The 20,437-nt window shown below is 44.0% G+C and overlaps 1 protein-coding gene across 2 annotated transcripts in view; it reads left to right on the top strand.

Annotated features, from left to right (window-relative positions):
- KDM4B (lysine demethylase 4B) overlaps positions 1–20,437 on the top strand; it is a 254,704-nt gene that overhangs the window by 31,865 nt on the left and 202,402 nt on the right. For both annotated transcript variants that reach the window (XM_060691827.2, XM_087871259.1), the window contains 4 exons: positions 6,407–6,574; positions 10,190–10,365; positions 10,751–10,865; positions 12,883–13,076. In XM_060691827.2, the coding sequence (XP_060547810.2) occupies positions 6,434–6,574; positions 10,190–10,365; positions 10,751–10,865; positions 12,883–13,076 (626 nt within the window). In that variant the 5' untranslated portion in view covers positions 6,407–6,433. The remainder of the gene's footprint in view (positions 1–6,406; positions 6,575–10,189; positions 10,366–10,750; positions 10,866–12,882; positions 13,077–20,437) is intronic.

Genomic DNA, 20,437 nt, shown 5'->3' on the forward strand with positions numbered 1-20,437 from the left:
AACGTTCCCTATTTATGGTGAATGTTTTTGATATTCAAGCCTTCTTCAGTGGCTTTCTTTTATTTGGATTATCTTATCAGTGCAGAACATGTACTGCTGTTTCTTTAAATTCAGACTCCTCGTGCAAAAGACCTATATGTGGTAAACAATTTGAGGGAACCAAATATTTCAGATCTTCGAATCTTGAAATCTCTGTTTACTTCTTACTTAGCTAAGCAATGCTTATTCTCTGTGAAAAACAAACTTAACAAATGTTTCTGATGAATCCAGAATTCCTAGTATGGAGGGCTCTCTGATAAAAGCTATTATATATTAGCTATTATAGTATTGCTCTTGTGTCTCAAAGGTGCTTTTCAAAAGGCTTCCCTTCCCTTCCCTTCCCTTCCATCTTCCCTTCCTTCCCCTCTCCTCTCATCTGCTCCCTTCCTTCCTTCTTTCCTTCCTCTCCTCCCCTGTCCCTCTCCCTTCCCTCCCCTTTCCTTCCCTCCCCTCCCTTTTTTCCTTGAAAACATTTTGCTTCTCATCCAACAAAAAGATTCCTCAGTTCTGGTTGAATGATGGGGAATGGAAGGATTTATATTCCTTAGAAATCTTCTGGTCATTAATATTCTGCAAATCATTGAGGCTACTGAGGAGTTCATCTGTAGCCTCAGGGTCATCTGAATCACTTTTTTTTTCTTTATGGCAGAAAACTGAACTGAGCAATGGTCCATAAAGAGCAGGTTGGCTTAATTGCCACCAATGTTTTACGCGTCTCTTCACCCAAGTCTTTTTCAACTTCAAGGTCTTGTACTTGCGTGGAAGAGTTTGGTTGACAGTTTTTCATTTTCTTTCAAGAGAGATTTTATAAGACACTTGTCTCTTCTTGCTTTCCAGAAGAAACACCCTTCTATTGCTAACATTGTTTTCTCTTCCTACATCTTCATAAAAGCAGGGCGATCTACTTTTGTTCACTCTGTCCAATGGTTAAGGGGCTTGTAGCTCCTGCCCAGGGTTAACATTGGCCTTGTTGAGATATAACAATATTGACGGGTCCTTGTTGCTGTCCGAGCTTTGTTGTTTTCCTGCAGATGTTTCATTACCCAAACTAGGTAGCATCAGCACTGGTGCTGTTTCCTTAGTTTGAGTAATGAAACATCTGCAGGAAAACAACCAAGCTCGGAGAGCATCAAGGACCCCTTCCAAAGGTGCTTTTTCAAGAGGCAACTGGACTTTCTATTTTTTTTTTTCTTTGAAGACGTTTCGCTTCCCATCCAAGAAGCTCATCCAAGAAGCAAACCATCTTCAAAGAAAAAATAATAGAAAGTCCAGTTGCCTCTTGAAAAAGCAACAAACCAGGGACTCTGGCTCAAACTTGTCTAGCTGCTCCTACTAACAGGAGCGGTCAAACAAGAATCATCAGGCAAGGTGCCATCAGCAGGCTTGCGTTATTTACATTTACATTTCAACCCCGAGCTACAAGCGTTCTCCTTTATTGGCAGAGTTAAAATGCAGGTTTCTCCTTGATTTCTGATTCTACCTAGTTGAGAAACCAACTGGTTCCTTCTTCAGGCGTAACACAATACAATGGTGCATTGATGTTTCCAAATCAGAACAGTGCATTCGTTCATTCAATTTCGGCACTGACTTCCAGACTTGAGTTTGGTCAGTATATGATAAAACCAAACAGTTAGAAAATACAAGCTAAACAGGATGATAAAGAACTATTTAGAAAGAAAGAAAGAACAAGATGGTGACACTCACACATATAAAAATATTCAACAGGGACCCCAGCCATCCAACTCTGGCAGAAAATATGCAGTAGCATTTTGGCTCAATCCTGATATCGAAACTGGGAAAATGTTCTTTCATTATGCACAAATTGGTCCATTGACTGTGCTTTAGTTGGAATAGTTCTGCTTTTGTGCAAGTAAATAGGAGACCGGGCCTCATTGCCTATCCCTTCGCTGCTGGTTCTGTTTTATGCAGAGCAGAATTCTTACAAACCAAATATATTTTATAATTCATATCTCTTTTATAATTTATTGCTATAATTCAAGCATGCTTTAATCTTCCATGCTGTCATGCAAGTGTCTTTTGCTGCCCTCTGGTGTTGGTTGAAGTTCCTAGCTTTTTAACTTTGAAATTAAAACTCTATTCGGTGCCAGAATTGTCCTGTCCGATTTGTGTGTGAAGTGACTCTATTCATGTGATTGCAAAGAGTCGACACTAACTTGATTAGTCAATGAATGTATGGGTTCTTTTTTTAAGTTGGTGTGCAGTGTTTAAAATCCAGAGTGTCTTTTCTTTTTCCTCTAAATCAAGGGTATCCAACCTTGGCAATTTCAAGACCTCTGGACTTCAACTCCATGCTGGGTGGGGAATTCTGGGAGTTGAAGTCTACAGGTTGATTTGCTCTAAATTCTCTGTTTTTCTAATTTATGTAATCTCTGTTTATTTAACATTTATTGTTTTGTGTGGGGTTTTTTTGGGGGGGAGGGATGTTTGTAAACCACCCAGAGTCACTTGACAATGAGATGGGCAGCCTATAAAATACATACATACATACATACATACATACATACATACATACATACATACAGTAACTTGGGATGAATCCGGGTCTGTGACTGTGTTAGACACTAATGCTTAGTTTAATGGTCTAAATCAGGGGTGTCAAACTTGATTTCATTGAGGGACACATCTGGGTTGTGTTTGACCTTGGGGCTGGGGTGGGCGTGGCCAGCTTCACGTCACTTGTGTTGGGGGGGGGGCGCCTGTGGTGGCCTGAGTGCTCTACCAGCAAAAACAGACTCCTGAGCTCCATTTTGGCTCCTGAGCTCCGTTTTCGGCTGCGATAGCCTCTCGCAGCCCTCTGCCAGTGAAAACTGAGCTGGGGGGGTTTACGCATATGTCCACCCCACCCCCCACAAGCTTCATTTTCACTGGCAGAGGGCTTCAGGTGGCTGTTGTGGCCGAAAACAGAGTCTGGAAGGGTGGCACATGGCCCTCCTGAGCTCTGTTTTCACTGGCAGAAGAACCACAGGCCAGTCCTTCACTGTTTGCAGGGCGGCCCCACGGGCCACATCCAAGCACCCTGTGGGCTGGATCCGGCCCCCGGGCCTTGAGTTTGACACCCCTGGTCTAAATCATGTTCAGAAGTTTAAAAGAAATGGATTGTTCACTTACTCAGAGCATTTATGTGGCTGCCCAACTCAAACCATGCAACTCTTTGGGAGATATCAAAAGCAGTAAATCAAATCTCCCTCCCCCCCCCCTTCCAGCAAATACAGATGAAACAAACAAAACGATTAGCTGGAAACGAGACTCCAGTTTGTTATATGACACCAGATGGGAAGTCTACTCATCCTGATCCACACCCCTAAGGACCAAATAAGCCAGGTCTTAACTGCCTTTCTAAAGGACTCTGCGGGGGTGGGGGTGGGTTGGTCAACTCGGGGGGGGGGGGGAAGGGGGAAGAAGGGTTCCATAGAGCAGGCACCACCACAGGGGAAGCCTGCCTCTTGGGTGTCGTGAAAGTAACATGGCTTCAAAGAAGGGATCCATAGCGCGATTTCTATCCTAGAGCCCTTTCTGTCAATAACCATAGCAGCTGTTAAAATATAGGAGAAGGAAAGCTATTAAAGTGTATTTATAAAGGCAGCCTAAAAGAAGGAACAAAACTGACTACAGAGAGTTCTCTGTACAATGGTTTGTTTAGTGACCATTTGAAGTTACAATGGCATTAAAAAAAGTGACTTATGATCTTTTTCACAACTTAATGACAGTTGCAGCAGCCTCGTGATCAAAATTCAGATGCTTGGTACCAGTGGTGAAATCTAAAATTTGTTACTACAGATGTGGGTGTGGCTTGGTGGTGGTGGGGTAATGTGACTGGGTGGGCGTGGCCATTTTTTGTTTAACTTTTAAAATCATTTTTTTCTACAACCTCTTTGGCGAAGAGGTTGTAAAAATATGCTTTCAAAAGGCTCTGATGATCCAAGCTGAGTTGCCTTTTTAAAAAACTCAGCTTGGATCGTCAGAGGCATTTAAAAAAAAAAAAGGTTTTTTTTCTTTTAAATGCCTCAGACGATCCAAGCTGAGTTGCCTGATCGGCAGAGGTCCGAACCAGGAGCATTTCACCCCTGCTTGGTACCTGACTCACTTTTATGATGGTTGCAGTGTCCCGGGATCTTGTGATCCCCTTTTGTGACCTTCTTGCAAGCAAAGTTACAGTGAGGAAGCCAGATTCACTTAACTGAACAACTGCCGTGATTCGCTTAACTGTGACAAATAAGGTCATAAAATGTGACATAATTCAATTACGGTAAATGTGTCACTTAACAACAAAAATGTTGGGCTCAGTTGTGGTTGTAATTGTGGACTTATAGGAACTCATTTGAGTTCATAATTGAAAAAATCGGTATTGTTTTAATGATATGTATAAAAGACGTATTCAACCATCACACCATACAGTCTGTTAAGTTGCTAAACTGCTCTTACCGTTAGAAAATTTCTGGCTTCCTTGGAATTTAAACCGTTGTTTTTGTCCTGTCTTGTGTGATAATTCTCATACTGCATGGTAGCCTTTCAGATCTTTGAAGACAGCCGTCTCCAGGAGTTCTGCCTTCTCTAAAGATACCTGGGGTCTCCAGCCATTGGTGCTAGGTTTTTCTTTCCTTAGCAGTTTGGTTGCTTTCTTCCAATGTGTGTAAATGTCTTTTGGCTTATTTATTTATTCGATTCTTATCCCGCCTTTATTACTTTAGAAATAACTCAAGGCGGCAAAGCTATCTAATACAGTACTCCTCCTTCCTATTTTCCCCCAAACAGCCCTGTGAGGTGGGTTGGACTGAGAGTGACTGGCCCAAAGTTATCGAGCCAACTTTCATGCCAAAGGCGGGACTAGAATTCACTGCCTCCTGGTTTCTAGCCTAAGCTTTTAACCACTAGACCCGTGATGGCGAACCTATGGCACATGTGCCACAGGTGGCATGCGGAGCCATATCTACGGGCACGCGAGCCGTTGCCCTAGCTCAGCTCCCCAGCTGTTTTTCGGCTGGCCCCACTCACGCCATCCCTCCCCTCCGAGGAGTCTCCACTAAGCCCGTTTTGGATGACAGGTAGGTACAGGGCTTGCATGGAGGCCTCCAGAGGGCCTCTGGGGTGGTGGGGGAGGCCGTTTTTGCCCTCCCTAGGCTCCAAGAAAGCTTCTGGAGCCTGGGGAGGGTGAAAACCGGGCCTGCTGGGCCCACTGGAAGTCAGGAAATGGGCCATTTCCAGCCTCCGGAGGGCCTCTAGGGTGCAGGGGAGGCTGTTTTTGCCCTCCTGAGGCTCCAAGAAAGCCTATGGAGCCTGGGGAGGGCGAAAAACGGGCCTACCAGAAGTCTGGAAATGGGCTGTTTCCAGCTTCCGGAGGCTTCAGGGAAGCATGCTAGGCCCAAAACGGGGCGTGGGGAGGGGTTGCGCATGCATGCGCAGGGGGGTGGGGCATGGGGGGGCATTGAATTATGGATGTGGGCACGCACATGTGTGACCCCTTTGGGCTCCCCCTGCTTTTGGCATACGACGGCAAAAAGGTTAGCCATCACTGCACTAGACCAACCTGTCTCCTAGTTTAGGGTTGTTTTTTAAAGTAGAGATGCCTTAAAAATAAAAACTGAGGTTTTCCAGTAGCTTAGAAAGAGGTGGTCAAATCTCTTGAATTTATAAATATAAATATATAGAAAAATTATATATAGAAAAATTATATAGAAAAATATAAATATATAGAAAAATGTTAAAATAACTCAGTTAAAAACTATACACTTGTGGGTTGGGTATTTCAAATAGTGATTATGATTCTCATAATTATCAATGTATGCTGAAAGTGTGGGTTGGGTATTTTTTAAATAGTGATTATGATCCTCATAATTATCAATGTGATTTTTACATCACGATTATACTAATTGATTGCAGAAATATTACAAATACTAAAACCAAAGTTAGCCAGTTAAACTGGATTTCAGTCTTAACAGTCTTGTGTGTGTGAGTGAGTGAAGCACCAAAGTGCTTCTGTGGCGAAAAGATTTGCTGGTGATATCAGCCGTTGCCTGCGAGATGCCCAGTTGGGGGCTCCTTTCGTGTCTCCATGAAGTTGGCCACCAAAGTGGTACCCATTAATCTACTCACGATCACCCTCTTTTGAACTACTGGGTCAGCTGGAGCGTGTAACGGGAGCTCACCCCCACTTCTTGGCAGCAACGGATCTCAAACACAATCCTGCTGATCGGCAGCCCAGCGTTCTAACCCAAGCCACCACGCTCCCAGCAGTACTTTAAACGTCCTAATTAATCCTAAAATATAACAATATATTTTAATGTTTGTTCTTCCCTCTCTTTTCTTTTTGTTCCCTTTCTTTCTTTCTTTCTGTCTGTTTCTTTTGCAGCATAAGTGCTAAACCGCCTTCAGCAATATGGGGTCAGAAAACCCAAGCCCACAAAATCCCAGCTGCAAAATTATGACGTTCCATCCAACACTGGAAGAATTCCAGGATTTTGGGAAGTACATTGCTTACATCGAATCGCAAGGGGCTCACCGGGCAGGGCTTGCTAAGGTGAGTGTGCTGTGGATTCCACCTCTTAGTGGTTCAGGAAGTGAACCTCAGCTAACCCGAAAAAAACCTTAAAAGCTGTAAATTTTTCAGTGATCCCATTTTTATGTGCGCAAACCCCTCAAAAAACTGACAGAAGGCAATGGGAATTCTTCAGTCAGGTCCGGACTTTAAAATATAGACAATTAATGTCACATACTAAATTTCCACTGTCAATTTTAAGATTCTGGTGGGGATCTACAGTGCGGATTTTCTCACCAAAAAAAAAGAAAAAGAAAAAGAAAAAGAAAAAAAGATTGTTTTTGGATATCAAGGCCACTTACAGGTAATCCTTGAGTTACGACCACAATTGGGACCGGAATTTTCATCACTTAAGCGATGCGATTGTTAAGAGAGATGCACCCAAGTTTACAATTTTTTTTTTTGCCAAGGTCGTTAAGCAACTCATGTGGTCCTTAAGCGAATCTGGCTTTCCCCATTGACTCTACCTGTTGAAAACCTCATGGGAAGGTCATATAGAGTGAACAGCTGACCCCAGCAACTGCATCTGTCATAAATTCCTGCTGGTTGCCAGGCAACTGTATTAGGACCACAGACATCCTGTTGACAGTCATAAGTGTGAGAACTGATCATAGTCAATTTTCAGTGCTGTTTTAACTGGTGGTTAAACAAGTGGCTGTAAGTCAAGGACTGCTTTTATAAAGCACCGGTTTATAAAAATGCTATTTGGTATCCTATCTGACACCTTCCCACACAAGTATAAGTAGTCCTCGATTTACGGCCACAACTGAGCCCAAAATTTCTGTTGCAAAGCGTAACATTTGTAACGCTGGAAATTTTTAAGAAGAGGTTGGATAACCATTTGTCTGAAGTGTTGTAGGGTTTCCTGCCTGGGCAGGGGGTTGGACTAGAAGACCTCCAAGGTCCCTTCCAACTCTGTTATGTTATTCTATTCTATTCTATTCTATTCTATTCTATTCTATTCTATTCTATTCTATTCTATTCTATTCTATTCTATTCTATTCTATTCTATTCTATATCCTCTATTCTATTCTATCTATTCTATTCCATATCTTCTATTCCATTCCATTCCATTCCATTCCATTCCATTCCATTTCTTCAGTGAGTTTTGCCACATTATTCGATTTTTCTTGCCACAGTTGTTAAGTGAATCACTGCAGTTCTTAAGTTAATAACATGGTTGTTAAGTGAATCTGGCTTCCCCATGGACTTTGCTTGTTGGAAGGTCGCAAAAGGGGATCACGTGACCCCAGGATGTTGCAACCGTCATAAACGTGAGTCAGTTGCCAAGCATCAGAATTCTGATCACATGACCATGGGGGACGCTGCAACGGTTGTAAATGTGAAAAACGGTCATAAGTCCCTTTTTTCCAGTATCGTCATAACTTCGAAGTGTCACTAAATGCTATTGCTATGAATTGCTATAAGTCAAGGACTGCCTAAATACACTTCTGCCTTTGTTACATTTGTTTTTTCAGCGTGAAGGAGAGCCCTTCTGGATAAAACAGTCTCTTTTTTAAAGTTTTTTTTTTTAAAGTACAAAAATCAAGTGAGAGAGACAGACAAGGGACGCTTCCGATTACACAATGGGAGGATCAAATTGAGGGTTCTAGCAGTAGCTCATATTTTGTTTTCAACACGGTTTAATAAACAGATCACAGTTCCCCCGTTTCACATAATTGCCATTAATTGTCCTTTTAAAAAAACCCAAAGCCCAATGAACCACATGATGCCTCTGCGTAATGCGTCAGTATAAACTGCGTGCCTTGCTTTGACTACATTGAGTACAAGTGCATTGGAACACATCTGTCAGGTTTTTCTCTTTTTTTTTTTTTTTTCAAAACTGTTTTTGGTTTGGCAGTGAGGGCTGCTTTGGCACAGCTTGATATCCAAACATTTACAGAGAACAAAATTGAGCGCAGCTTTAAGAAGAAGGGAGATCCTGGCTCTTCATTAAAACGGGTCAAATAACTCATTTCGGTACATTTTCACAGGGGACTTGGGTATTGATAAAAGCTTTTGAGGATATGTTTCCTTGTCCACTCAAGTGTACTAATTAATTTCACTATAGGTAGGGTGACAGAGAGGGTTTTAATTAGCTCCCAGACAGTTTTAGACAGCAGATGCAGTCAAACCTGCCCCTTCTGGGGCTTTTAATGCTGCTGAATTTTTTTGGGACAAACAAGAATTCCTTTTCCTACAGAGACAGTCTTATAGATGAGTAGAAAATAGGAATAGGAAAAAGTCCTTGGATTTCATGCTGCAGGTAACTACGATCACAATTGGTCGTAAAGTGCATTGGACTACTGCAATGCACTTTACATGGGGCTGCCCTTGAGGAGCACTCGGAGACTTCAACTGGTGCAGAATGCGGCCGCGCGGGTTGTCATGGGGGTGCCTCGGTACTCCCATGTTACACCACTCCTTCGCGGTCTGCATTGGCTCCCGGTTGCCTTCCGAGTGCAATTCAAGGTGCTGGTGATCACATTTAAAGCCCTACGTGGCCTAGGACCAGAGTACTTGCGAGACCACCTCCTGCCACCGGTAGCCTTCCATCGCCCAGTTCGCTCCCACAGAGTTGGCCTCCTCAGGGTACCTTCGGCTAGACAATGTCGACTGGTGACCTCTAGGGGGAGAGCCTTCCCTGTGGGAGCCCCTACCCTCTGGAATACGTTACCCCTGGAGCTCCGGATAATCCCCGACCTCCGAACCTTCCGCCGGGCCTTGAAGACCTGGCTCTTCCAACGGGTGGGCCTGGGTTGACTCTAAACTGATTTTGTAGCTTTTTAAATTCTTAAATCTTAAATTTGAATTTGTTTTCCCACGTTTAACCTATTTATTGGATACTCTGTTTTAATTTGTCTTTTAACTTTTGTATTCTCTGTTTCTTATTGCTGTGAGCCGCCCTGAGTCCTTTGGGAGAAGGGCGGCATACAAATCCAATAAATAAATAATAAATAAATAAATTGAGTTCAAAATTTCTGTTGCTAAGCAAGACAGTTGTTAAGTGAATTTTACCCCATTTTACGACCTTTCTTGCCACAGTTGTTAAGTTAGAAGCACAGTTGTGAAGTGAATCTGGTTTCCCAATTGAGATCAGTGGTGGTATTCAGCCAATTCTATCTGGTTCGGGCGAACTGGTAGCGGCGACTGCGGGAGGCTCTGCCCACCCACCCGGACGTCATCACGTCCCGTTTTTGAGGCTCCTTGCATGCACGGAAGGCTCTGTGCATGCGTGGAGGTGCGAACCGTTAGCGAAGGTAAGTGAATACCACCCCTGATTGAGATGGTTAGACATTATAAGACAGGAATAAAGTTAGGAACACAGATTGTAAGAGGGAGAAGGCAGCAAAGGCATTCAAAAGCCCAACCCAAATGTGGAAAACATCAGAGGCCACAGCAGAGATCCCAAAGCGATCTTATTCCCGAAACAGATTGAGTGTCTGACTAAGAATCTGGAGTGCTACAAACAGGAAGTCAAGGAGATGTAAACAGAGGTGGTTCTTTTATCCAGAAGAGAAGGATCTTTCCCTTTAACTCGTTTGTTCTCATGAAACGTGATCTATTCAAGAAAAATATTGTTCCCCACCTTTGCAGGTGATCCCTCCCAAGGAATGGAAGCCCCGGAAGGGTTACGATGACATCGACAGCATGGTGATCCCTGCTCCCATTCAGCAGGTGGTGACTGGCCAATCGGGGCTCTTCACCCAGTACAACATTCAGAAGAAACCCATGCTGGTCGGAGACTATCGGCGCTTGGCTAATAGTGAGAAGTACGTCCACGGTTAAGACTTTCTTGTCCTATGATTACACAAAGTGGGGGGATTCTTTTTTCATTTTTTCCGTTTGTAGTAAAAGTATACAGAAAAACACATGCTTTGGTTCTCATATTAATGACTTTGTTTCTAGCATTTTTTTTCCCTTGGTCGCATTGAGCTGCCTCCGGCTCACATTTATTAACTACCCGTCAGCATCATTTTGTAGAACAGAGTGGCAAGGCGGTGTTTTTCTGCGTTCGGAGTGAACTAAATAAATTGTCCTACATTTATTAGGGCATTAAATGATGTGGCCCACAGCCCCATTTCATCAGAAGGGAGCTCAGTTCTGGTTTACAAAAAAAACATATTGCCAGTTCTTAATTTTGCTTTTCCTTACCAGGTACTGCACTCCGCGTCATCAGGATTTTGATGATCTGGAACGCAAATACTGGAAGAATTTGACTTTTGTCTCCCCTATATATGGGGCAGATATCAGTGGTTCACTGTATGATTCGGTAAGTCCCCGTGCAATAAAATTGGAGTACAACGCAGATTTAGATAACGTAGGGACAGGTTAAATTATATGAGAACCGTAGGGGGAATTATAAATTAACGGGAATGTTGAGGACTACTGGTGTCACTATGCATAATTTCTTCCAACAGAATTGGGGCTGTTGTGATTGTCTATGGAGATTCTCAGTCATCCAGGTCATGATTGTCTCAAAGGTATTTTGTTTTCAAGAGGCAACTGGAATTCCTTGGTTTTTCTTTGAAGACGTTTCGCTTCTCATCCAAGAAGCTTCTTCAGCTCTGACTGGATGGTGGGGAACGGAAGGATTTATATTCCTTGCAGACAGCTGGTCATTTGCATCCTTTGAGAGAGTCGGGAATATGAATGGATTTCCAGAAAACTTGCAGACTGCAGGAACCATTTGTGTGTCAGTTTGAGATGCAGCCAACACAGACACCATCCCCAACAGCCTGCCCCTGTCTTCAACAATGAAGAGACACAGGGGGGAAACATCCAGTAGCCAAGAAGGCTCCATACCCATTTGCACCACTTAGGTGACCCTGAGGACACAGACAAACATCCAAGTGGCCTCAACGACCCTCTAAAAAGGATGAAAATGACCAGCTGTCTGCAAGGAGTATAAATCCTTCCATTCCCCACCATCTAGTCAGAGCTGAAGAAGCTTCTTGGATGAGAAGCGAAACGTCTTCAAAAGAAAAAAAACCCAGAAAGTCCAGTTGCCTCCTGAAAAAAAGCACTTTTGGGGCTGTTGCGATTAATTGTTTGAAAGTGTCCTTGACCTATAAGCACAATTAAAACCAGAATTTCCATTGGTAAGCAAAAGGGTGATTAAGGGAGTCCCACCCTATTTTATGACCATTCTTGCCATGGTTGTTAAGCAGATCCCTGCACTTGTTAAGGGAGTCGGGTGGTGGATAGATGAATCCGGCTCCCCCCATCGACTTTGAAGTCACATTTGGGAAAATCCCAAATGGTGATCCTGGGATGCTGCAACGATCGTAAATACATGCTGGTTGTCAAGTTTGATGTGTGACTGGGGAATCATGTGACGGCCGTAAGAGTGAGGACTTGGATAGAGGTAACTTTTTTTCCATTCTTTTGTAACTTTGAAGAGTTGCTAAACAAATAGCTGTAAGTCAAGGACTACCTGTAAGTATATCTCTGAAAGTAATTTTAGATTTGTAGGGATTTCATGGCCAGGGCCTTTGAAGGCAAACCATCGTAGATAAACATGTTTGCATTACAGGTAGTCCTCGACTTAAAAACAGTTCATTTAGCGACCATTCAAAGTTACAGCGATGCTGAAAAAAAAGTGACTTAACGACCGTTTTTCACACTTGTGACTCTTGCAGCGTCCTCATGGCCAATTGATCAAAATTCGGAGACTTGTCAATTGGTTCATATTTATGACGGTCGCAGTGTCCTGGGGTCACGTGATCGCCCTTTGCGACCTTCTGACAAGCAAAGTCAATGGGGGAAGCCAGATTCACTTAACAACCGGGTTGCTGGCTTTACCACTGCAGGGATTCACTTAACGGTGACGAGAAAGATCGCAAAATGGGTCAAAAACATAAATTTTGGGCTCAGTTGCGGTTGGGAACTACCTGTATTCTTAACCTAAATTGTGCTGGACTGGCTTTCAGTCAGAACCTTTCTCTTCTCTTTCTTCCTCTTGTACCAATTTCTCCGCGTTATTTTTAGAAAAGCACTTTTCATTTTTGTTCCATCTGTGAATTGAATCTTAAAAGTTGTGGTAAACAGGTTTTAGACAGCCGGCGGGAGCCCATGTAATAGCAGGCGTTTTAGTCTGTTTTGTTCCCAAGAGCTGCTCCGTGGCCTGTGAGATGTCTGGTACCCTGCTGTTTTGCAATAGCTGCTCCTGCCAGATGTTCTTCCTTCTGAGGCTGCCTGTGAAAAGTGACCGCCAGCGCCCCCTTCCTGTGTGGGGATGGAAGGAGCACTGGCTTCTCCTTTGACTGAATTCATTTTCTTCCCCCCAGGATGTGGACGAGTGGAATATTGGGAATCTGAACACTCTCCTTGACATGGTGGAACATCAGTGTGGGATTATCATAGAAGGCGTGAACACCCCCTACCTCTACTTTGGGATGTGGAAGACCACATTTGCGTGGCATACGGAGGACATGGATCTCTACAGCATCAACTATCTGCATTTTGGAGAGCCCAAATCATGGTGAGCGTGTGACAATGGATATTTAACAGGGATGTGACAAAAGTTACCGATAGAAGAGAATATTTGTAGCCCAGGGTTGAACTGTGGGCTCCTTGGTGCTCTGTGAGCATGATAGTTTTCTTGCAGACGTTTCATTACCATGCTAGGTAGCATCAGCAGTGCTAGAAGGGAGTGGGGTTTGTGGAGTAGAAGAGGACGGCGACTGTGGAGTCCTTGGTGCTCTCTGAGCTTGGTTGTTTGCTTATAGACATTTCATGACCCAACTAGGTAACATCATCAGTGCTAGAAAGGGAGTGAGGTTGAGGAGAGGAGAGGGAGGAGGAAGAAGTGGAAAGGGGAAGGAGGAGCAGGAGCAGGAGAAGACGGTGGAGGAAGAGCAGGAGGAGGAGGACGACTGTGGGGTCCTTGGTGCTCTCTAAATGTGGTGGTTTTTTTGCAGATGTTACCACCCTAAGTAACATCATCAGTGCTAGTAGGCAGTGGGGCTTGTGAAGTGGAGGAGGACGGCAACTGTGGAGTCCTTAGTGCTCTCTGAACTTGGTTGTTTGCTTGCAGACGTTTCATGACCCAGCTAGATAACAGCAGTGCTAGAAAGGGAGTGAGGACTGCTCTCTGTTTATATACTAGTGGCTTGCTCTGTCAGTGTTGTTTTCTTCTTGCTGGTTCCTTGATTAGCAGGGCGAGCCTAACAGGCAAACCACTATATATAAGCAGAGACCAAACCCCTTTTAGCACCGATGAGGTGACCTAGTTTGGGTCATGAACCACCTACCAGAAAACCACCAAGCTCAGAGAACAACAAGTCCCCCCCCACACACACACACATGTGAAAAACGCATAAACTCTTCTGTTCACTGAAGCACTAACTTTGGTTAACTCTCTGCCTGAATTGAAACATGCATGTTTTAAGTCTTTTGTTTCTTAATGGAATGGGGGCTGTTTTCTTCTGTGAGTCAGATGAGCAGTTTTGTCCTACGCAGCAAACAAAACGGGGCCACTTGTGCAATGTAGTGGCTTGGGATTCAGGAAACAACAGGAACACCTGGAACTGAGAAGAAGGAGAGAAAAAAAAGACCGTGGATGTGGTCAGTGGGATGTGTTATAAAAGGGGCCTCCAGCAAAGCTGGCTGGGGAATTCTGGGAGTCGAAGTCCACCAGGCTTAAAGTTGCCAAGGTTGGAGACTCCTGTGTTATGACATTCTCAGTGGCAGTTGCTAACAGGAAGAAAAATGGGACCAGGCGGGACATCTGATTTGGCTGCCTTGGGAATTGTGGAAGGGAGAGAGGGGCCAGCAAGACCCAACCTCATCTTACTGGTCCTGCCTGGGTTTTATTTTGCCTTATCTGAAACCCAAAACAACCGCAGGGCTTCTGTTACTTTTCATTTCTGTTGAACCATCAACATCTGAGAATAGTTTGTCAGATCCTTGCCGTGTCATGGTTCCTGAGTAATGCTCCCAACCAATTCAAGACTCCGAGACCTTGGCTTCCTCAAAATTCCTGTTTTTTGGGTACAGTCAGCACGGTCAGATGTACCCAATAAACAGGATTTTTGAGGAAGCCAAGGCCTCAAAGTCTTGAATTGGTTGGGACATTACTCGGAACCATGATATGCCTTTTTTGTTTTCTGTTTTATGCATAGCTCTCATATTTATTCTTTGAAAGAGATGGGACACTGTGTAAATCACAAGGCTGATGTGTTGGCAGTTGCTAGATTTTTTCTGCAGTGAGAAAGAAAATTCACACACTTATTAAAATTGGTGGGCTCCACAAAATAAGTGTGCCCAGTCTTTTGTCAGAGGGAAGGAAAGAGGCCTAGGGCAACTTGAAATGCCAGGAAAACCTTCCCAAATTCAGTGTGTTTGGAAAAGGATTGCCCTGGAGCCAAGGTTTCAGATTCTTTCCCTTACCAAACTGCTTGAACCAGTCCTGTGTTCTAATCTCCCCTTTGCATAGCTTTTGTTGTGATTTGTCAAAGTACCTTCAGGGCAAGTGAGTGACATAAAAGGAAATTAGTACTTAGCAGTTGTGCTAAAAAAAGAGAGGCCCATTTAAAAAGCCTTCCAACTTGACTTGTTTCACAAACTGAAAGTATGCATGCAAATAGAAGATAAATTTGGCTCTTGATAAGCTTCCTTTCACATGCTCTAAACAATCTTATCTGGGCTGTTCTCTCCTTGTTCTGGGTGACTGACAACAAGGGGCCTCTGCAGAAGGTTGTGTCCCAAGGGTTTTCCAGTAATGGTGCGAGTCCTTTCTTTGCTGTCTACCATTTCTCTTGCCCCAGCCTTTTTTTGCTCACCCCCTAGGCATAACTAATTTTGACATATGGACCTTTGTGGGAAGATAAAAGAAGGTAAGCCACTCTGGGGGAGCCACTAATCCAGTGAATTTTTTCCTTTTTTGGAGATTCCGAAACTCAAAGTCTCATTTAAAATGGACATAAGTGCAAAAAATGGTCCTAAGTCACTTTTTTCAGTGCCGTTGTAAATTTGAATGGTCACGAAATGAACTGTTGTAAGTCGAGGACTACCTGTACTGTAGAATACATTGCAAGTCCTGGACATACCTCCTAAAGGAGGGTTTTTTTAAACCCAAATAAAATTATGATTGTTCTTGTTAAAACAATCCCTCCGTTGACTGATATCTGCCTGGTTTAGGTGTTCCCATGTTCTCGCCCTTCCCGTGGTGGATAGTCACAAAGGTGCTTTTTTCCCAAAAGGCAACTGGGCTTTCTTGATTTTATTCCTTGAAAATGTTTCGCTTCTCATCCAAGAAGCTTCTTGGGATGAGAAGCGAAACGTTTTCAAGGCAGAAAACCAGGAAAGTCCAGTTGCCTTTTGAAACTCTGACCTGGATGCCTGAAAATCTCCATAGACCAGGGGTGTCAAACTTGAATTTATTCAAGAGCTGCATCAGGGCTGTATTTGACCTGGGGGGGGAGGGCTGGGGGGGGGCATGGCCAGCTCGATGTCACTCATTTCAGGGGCACCTGTGGTGGCCCAGGTGGGGCTGGAGGGATCCTCCTGCAACCCTCTGCCAACAAAAATGGAGCTCGGGAGGCCACGTGCGGCCCTCCCGAGCTCCGTTTTCACTGGCAGAGGCACCGTGGGCCGGTCCTTCGCTTAGTTTGAAGTCTTTGAAGTGTGTTTTGCAGTTTGCACAAATGGCTTCATTGGTTGTAATCAATCATTAGTTGGTTGTAATTAATAAATACTGCATGCATACATGTTTGTGGGCGTGAGAAGAGCAAGCAGCTGTTTTGATCTGCCCTTAACTCCATCCTGCGTTGAGGTGCTTGGGGCATCTTTCAGCTTTTTGACATTAAGAGATTTTGAAGTTTAAATATCACTAGGACGCTTTTGTCTGTCGGGACGCTATGACCCGATTCCTTCGGCAACTTGGTTTCCTAGCAGTGCGATTGAACTTCGGAAAGGAAGAGTAAGTGGGACGTTGGGTTCCTCTGAACTGGTTTTAAACTGGTGTGACATACTAGTTGAAGAAACTGTGGGGTCTTTGGTGCTCTCTCTCTCTCAGCTTGGTTGTTACAGTAAGTAAAGAAATTCTACTGCGCGTGGTGATGACTTTAAGGCCACGTGAAATGGTTGATTGCTCTCAGGCCGGAAGGATTGCTACCATTCCGCAGCGTAACCAAAACCCTACCTTATATTTGTGTTACTCCGTGTGAGATGGCAGTTGGCTATTTGCACTTTTAGTATTTGTGCCCGGGAACCTCCCACACAGAGAGATCCTAAGCAAACATTTTACAGTTACAAAAGAATAAAGTACTTGCCATAGGTATTGATTTTCCTAGATTGGTGGTCTTGTCATTCTGGAACTTCCCTTCCCTTCCCTTTTCCCTTCCCTTCCCTTCCCTTCCCTTCCCTTTTTTTTAATGCTTGTGGTCAACCACTTTATTTTGGAAGCTTCAAAAATCCTTGAAATTTATTTCCTTTTCTCCACTAGGTGATGCTAGTTGCATAGCTGGTAAATCTTCTGGCTTCACAGCTCTTTGATTAGCATTTGGGTTTAGCACAACAATGGAGCCGAGAAGCTGCCCTTGGCTTTTTATTGTGTATGCATTCCAAAAGTTAAATTTTGTCTGGTTTAGTATTCCAACATTTCAGGCACGACAGCAACAGCAATAGACCAGTCCTGGTTCTAGCAAAATTCTTACTCAACTAAATTATTGCTAGTGGAACTGGGACTTTTTATTCGCCTAGGGATTGTGCCAAACTGGAGACTGAAAGTCGGCTTAATGAGAATACTGTGCATAGATTCTGTTTGAAACAAACACCGTTTGGAATTGCAGCCAGTCAAACAGGCTTGTTTGTTTTCTTGGCTATAAACATCCAGGAATTAATTCACTCTCCCTCCCACCCTTTTGTATAAGTGGTATTTTTGAGGGAGAAAAGGAAATGATAGAATATAGGTCTAACCTAAAACCCTCCCTAAAGCAGACTTCGACAGACCCCTTGTTTTGCAAGCAGGAAGGATCAAATGCCAGGTGATAAAAAGGAATCTTCTCTATCTAAATCCTTGGAGATTCAATCCACTCCAGTCAGAGGAGATTGAGTGCTACCTAGTTAGATCAGCCATAAGCAAGATGTTTGCACTAAAGGCACAGTTTCCCAACCTTGTCAGTTGTAAGATTGTGGACTTCAATTCCCAGAATTCTACGAGTTGGAAGTCCACATGTTTTAACATTGGCAAGGTTGGGAAATCCTGACTTAAGGACATTTATTCAACAGGAATTCCAGTTGTCTTAAATCTTAAATTGTGACTTTCCTTGCCTCAAACTTTAAAATTGTAATTTTGTGATGATGTTGAAAAATGATCCACAGTAGTTAGAGTTCAGGCTACTTCTGCTGACTGCCGGCTGCCTGCAATTTGGCAATTTGAATCTCATCAGGCTCAAGGTTGACTCAGCCTTCTGTCCTTCCGAGGTGGGTTAAATGAGGGCCCAGATTGCTGGGGGCCAGAGGCTGACTCTGTAAACTGCTTAGAGAGGGCTGTAAAGCACTGTGAAGTGATATATAAGTCTAAAAGTGCTATTGCTAAGTGCTAAAATGGTTTGGCTGTCTTAGGGCTCCATAACTGGTAATGTTGACCTAAGACTTCCGTCAGACCAAGGTGATTCCAGCATCGGATTTCTCATTATAGCTGGTGAGATTCTCCTAAGACGTTTACAGCGATGTGCTTTGCTTGTGAAATGAGGGGAAATTGACCCCGATGCTGTTTTTAAGGCCCATCCTTCAACAGCCAGAAGCTTTTTGTTGTTTCCATCCCAAACGGTGAGATAGCAGAACAGAAGTTGGTGTATGGAGGGTTGTATTTGATTGGCTTCCGCTCCGCTGAGTCCATTACTAAAGGGATGCTCCAGGATGCCTCTGACTAAGCCCCAAAACCTGATAAGAGAAGAAGATCAATTGCCACTTCCTGATGGGGGAATCTGTAATCAGAAGGACTACTCCAGCAGATGTTGCTTTTGTACCAAGGCCAAAAGCAGTCTTGAAAAAGATATATTAACAGATTAATTGAAATCGGCCCTGGCCAGTGGTAAGACAGCTGGGGATTTCTGCTTTGAAATTCTCTCTCCCAGATTTTTTCTTCTTCTCCAGGGACAGGCAGGGAGCGGAAAAATTAAACAGCTTCCTTGCCAAGGACAGCTGACTTTAAGCTCTGAAACTGCGGTAGCACATTCATTAAGGATAAGGTGAGCTGGTCTGTGCTGTTGATGGGAGAAGTGGGGGCTTGATGAAGGGCGAAGAGGGAGTTTTCGAATAAAATAGCATAGGATATTCTCTATTTGGCCAAGTGTAATTGGACACACAAGGAATTTGTCTCCAGCGCATAAGCCCTCTGTGTACATACAAGCAACTGATAAATCACAAATCATCAGATACAATCATAAATCATAAATGGATGAGCTGCTAAATAAACAGAAAAATTGTGGAGTGAGCAATCGAATATATAAAGCAGGGGTGTCAAACTCAAGGCCAGTGGACTGGATCCGGCCTGTGGGGTGCTTAGATCTGGCCCGGGGGCTGCCCTTGAAAAAGTGAAGGACCAGCCCGTGTTGCCTCTTCCAGCGAAAATGGAGCCCTCCTGAGCTCCATTTTCGCTGGCAGCGGCTTACAGGCGGCCATCGCAGCCGAAAACGGAGCCTGTGAGGGCTGGGGGCATCCCTCCCGAGCTCTGTTTTTTTGCAGGAGGCAGTCACAGCCAAAAATGGAGCTCGGGAGCCCGTTTCTGATGGCAGAGTGCTTGGTCCACCACTGGCACCACCCCAACACGAATGATGTTGAGCTGGCCACGCCCACCCTGGCCACGCCACCCCGAGGTCAAACACAACCCTGATGCAGCCTTCAAATTAAATCGAGTTTGACACCCCTGATACAAAGGGTTTCTGGAGAAACTGGCAACATGATCATTCCCTGTCCCCATTCCCAAATAATCACATTTTGTTCCTCGATTTGTTGAGGGAGGTGCGGGAAAGGCCATGGTTTTCCTTGATCTTTCTTATGTCTTAGACCGGCGTTTCTCAACCTTTTATTCACCACGGACCCCCAAGATTTAACTCAAGCTTTCAATCATAACATTTTTTCAAGCCGCCTTAGAACCCTTTATAATACAGTATATGAGGTTTTGTATATACCAGCAGGGGGAGCTGTTGGATTTCTAGAAACATACAGCCTAGGAGCCAGTTTTGGCTGGCTTGCCTTGTTTCTGATGTGGCTGTTAATGACGCTTGTGTCATTTTTCTTTTGCCTGGTTCTGCCCCTGTGGAATAGTCTCCATTCCCCTCATCCTTTTTATAGAGTCTTCAACCCTGATAATGATAATCTTGGAGAAGGCCTCTGGGGGGTTACTAGTCTGGAGGCCCTGCTCGGTAATAACAAAGGCAGGGCTGAGATGGTAATTTTAGATAATGGGTTCTCTTCCACCAATACGTCAGCCTCCCAAAGGTTTAAGGTAGCTCCTTCTCAGCAAAGCCCCTTCAGCAGGGGCTGCTCTGCCTGCCGAACCCCCCGCCCTCCCCCCCCCAAAAAATAGTCTACACACTCTGTAGAGGAAGAGTTTCAAACCAACCTCAAGGATGGGGAAAAAAGAATGTGTTTTTTGAAGGCATCTGAAATTGGCTGGCAGATCCCAATGTAAATCTGGAAGGGTCGGGAGCCTGATATTCAGAACCACCCTGAAGACGTAGGCCCAAAGGGCAGACATTTTTAGAATACAGGTAATCCTCCACAATGGAGCCCAAGATTTATTTTGCTAAGTGAGATGTTTTTATTAAGTGACTTTTGCCCCATTTTACAACCTTTCTTGCCACAGTTGTTAAGTGAAGCACCGCAGTTGAT

The sequence above is a fragment of the Pantherophis guttatus genome, chromosome 1 (genome assembly GCF_059756535.1).
Source record: "Pantherophis guttatus breed Tessera chromosome 1, ASM5975653v1, whole genome shotgun sequence".
Taxonomy (NCBI): domain Eukaryota; kingdom Metazoa; phylum Chordata; class Lepidosauria; order Squamata; family Colubridae; genus Pantherophis; species Pantherophis guttatus.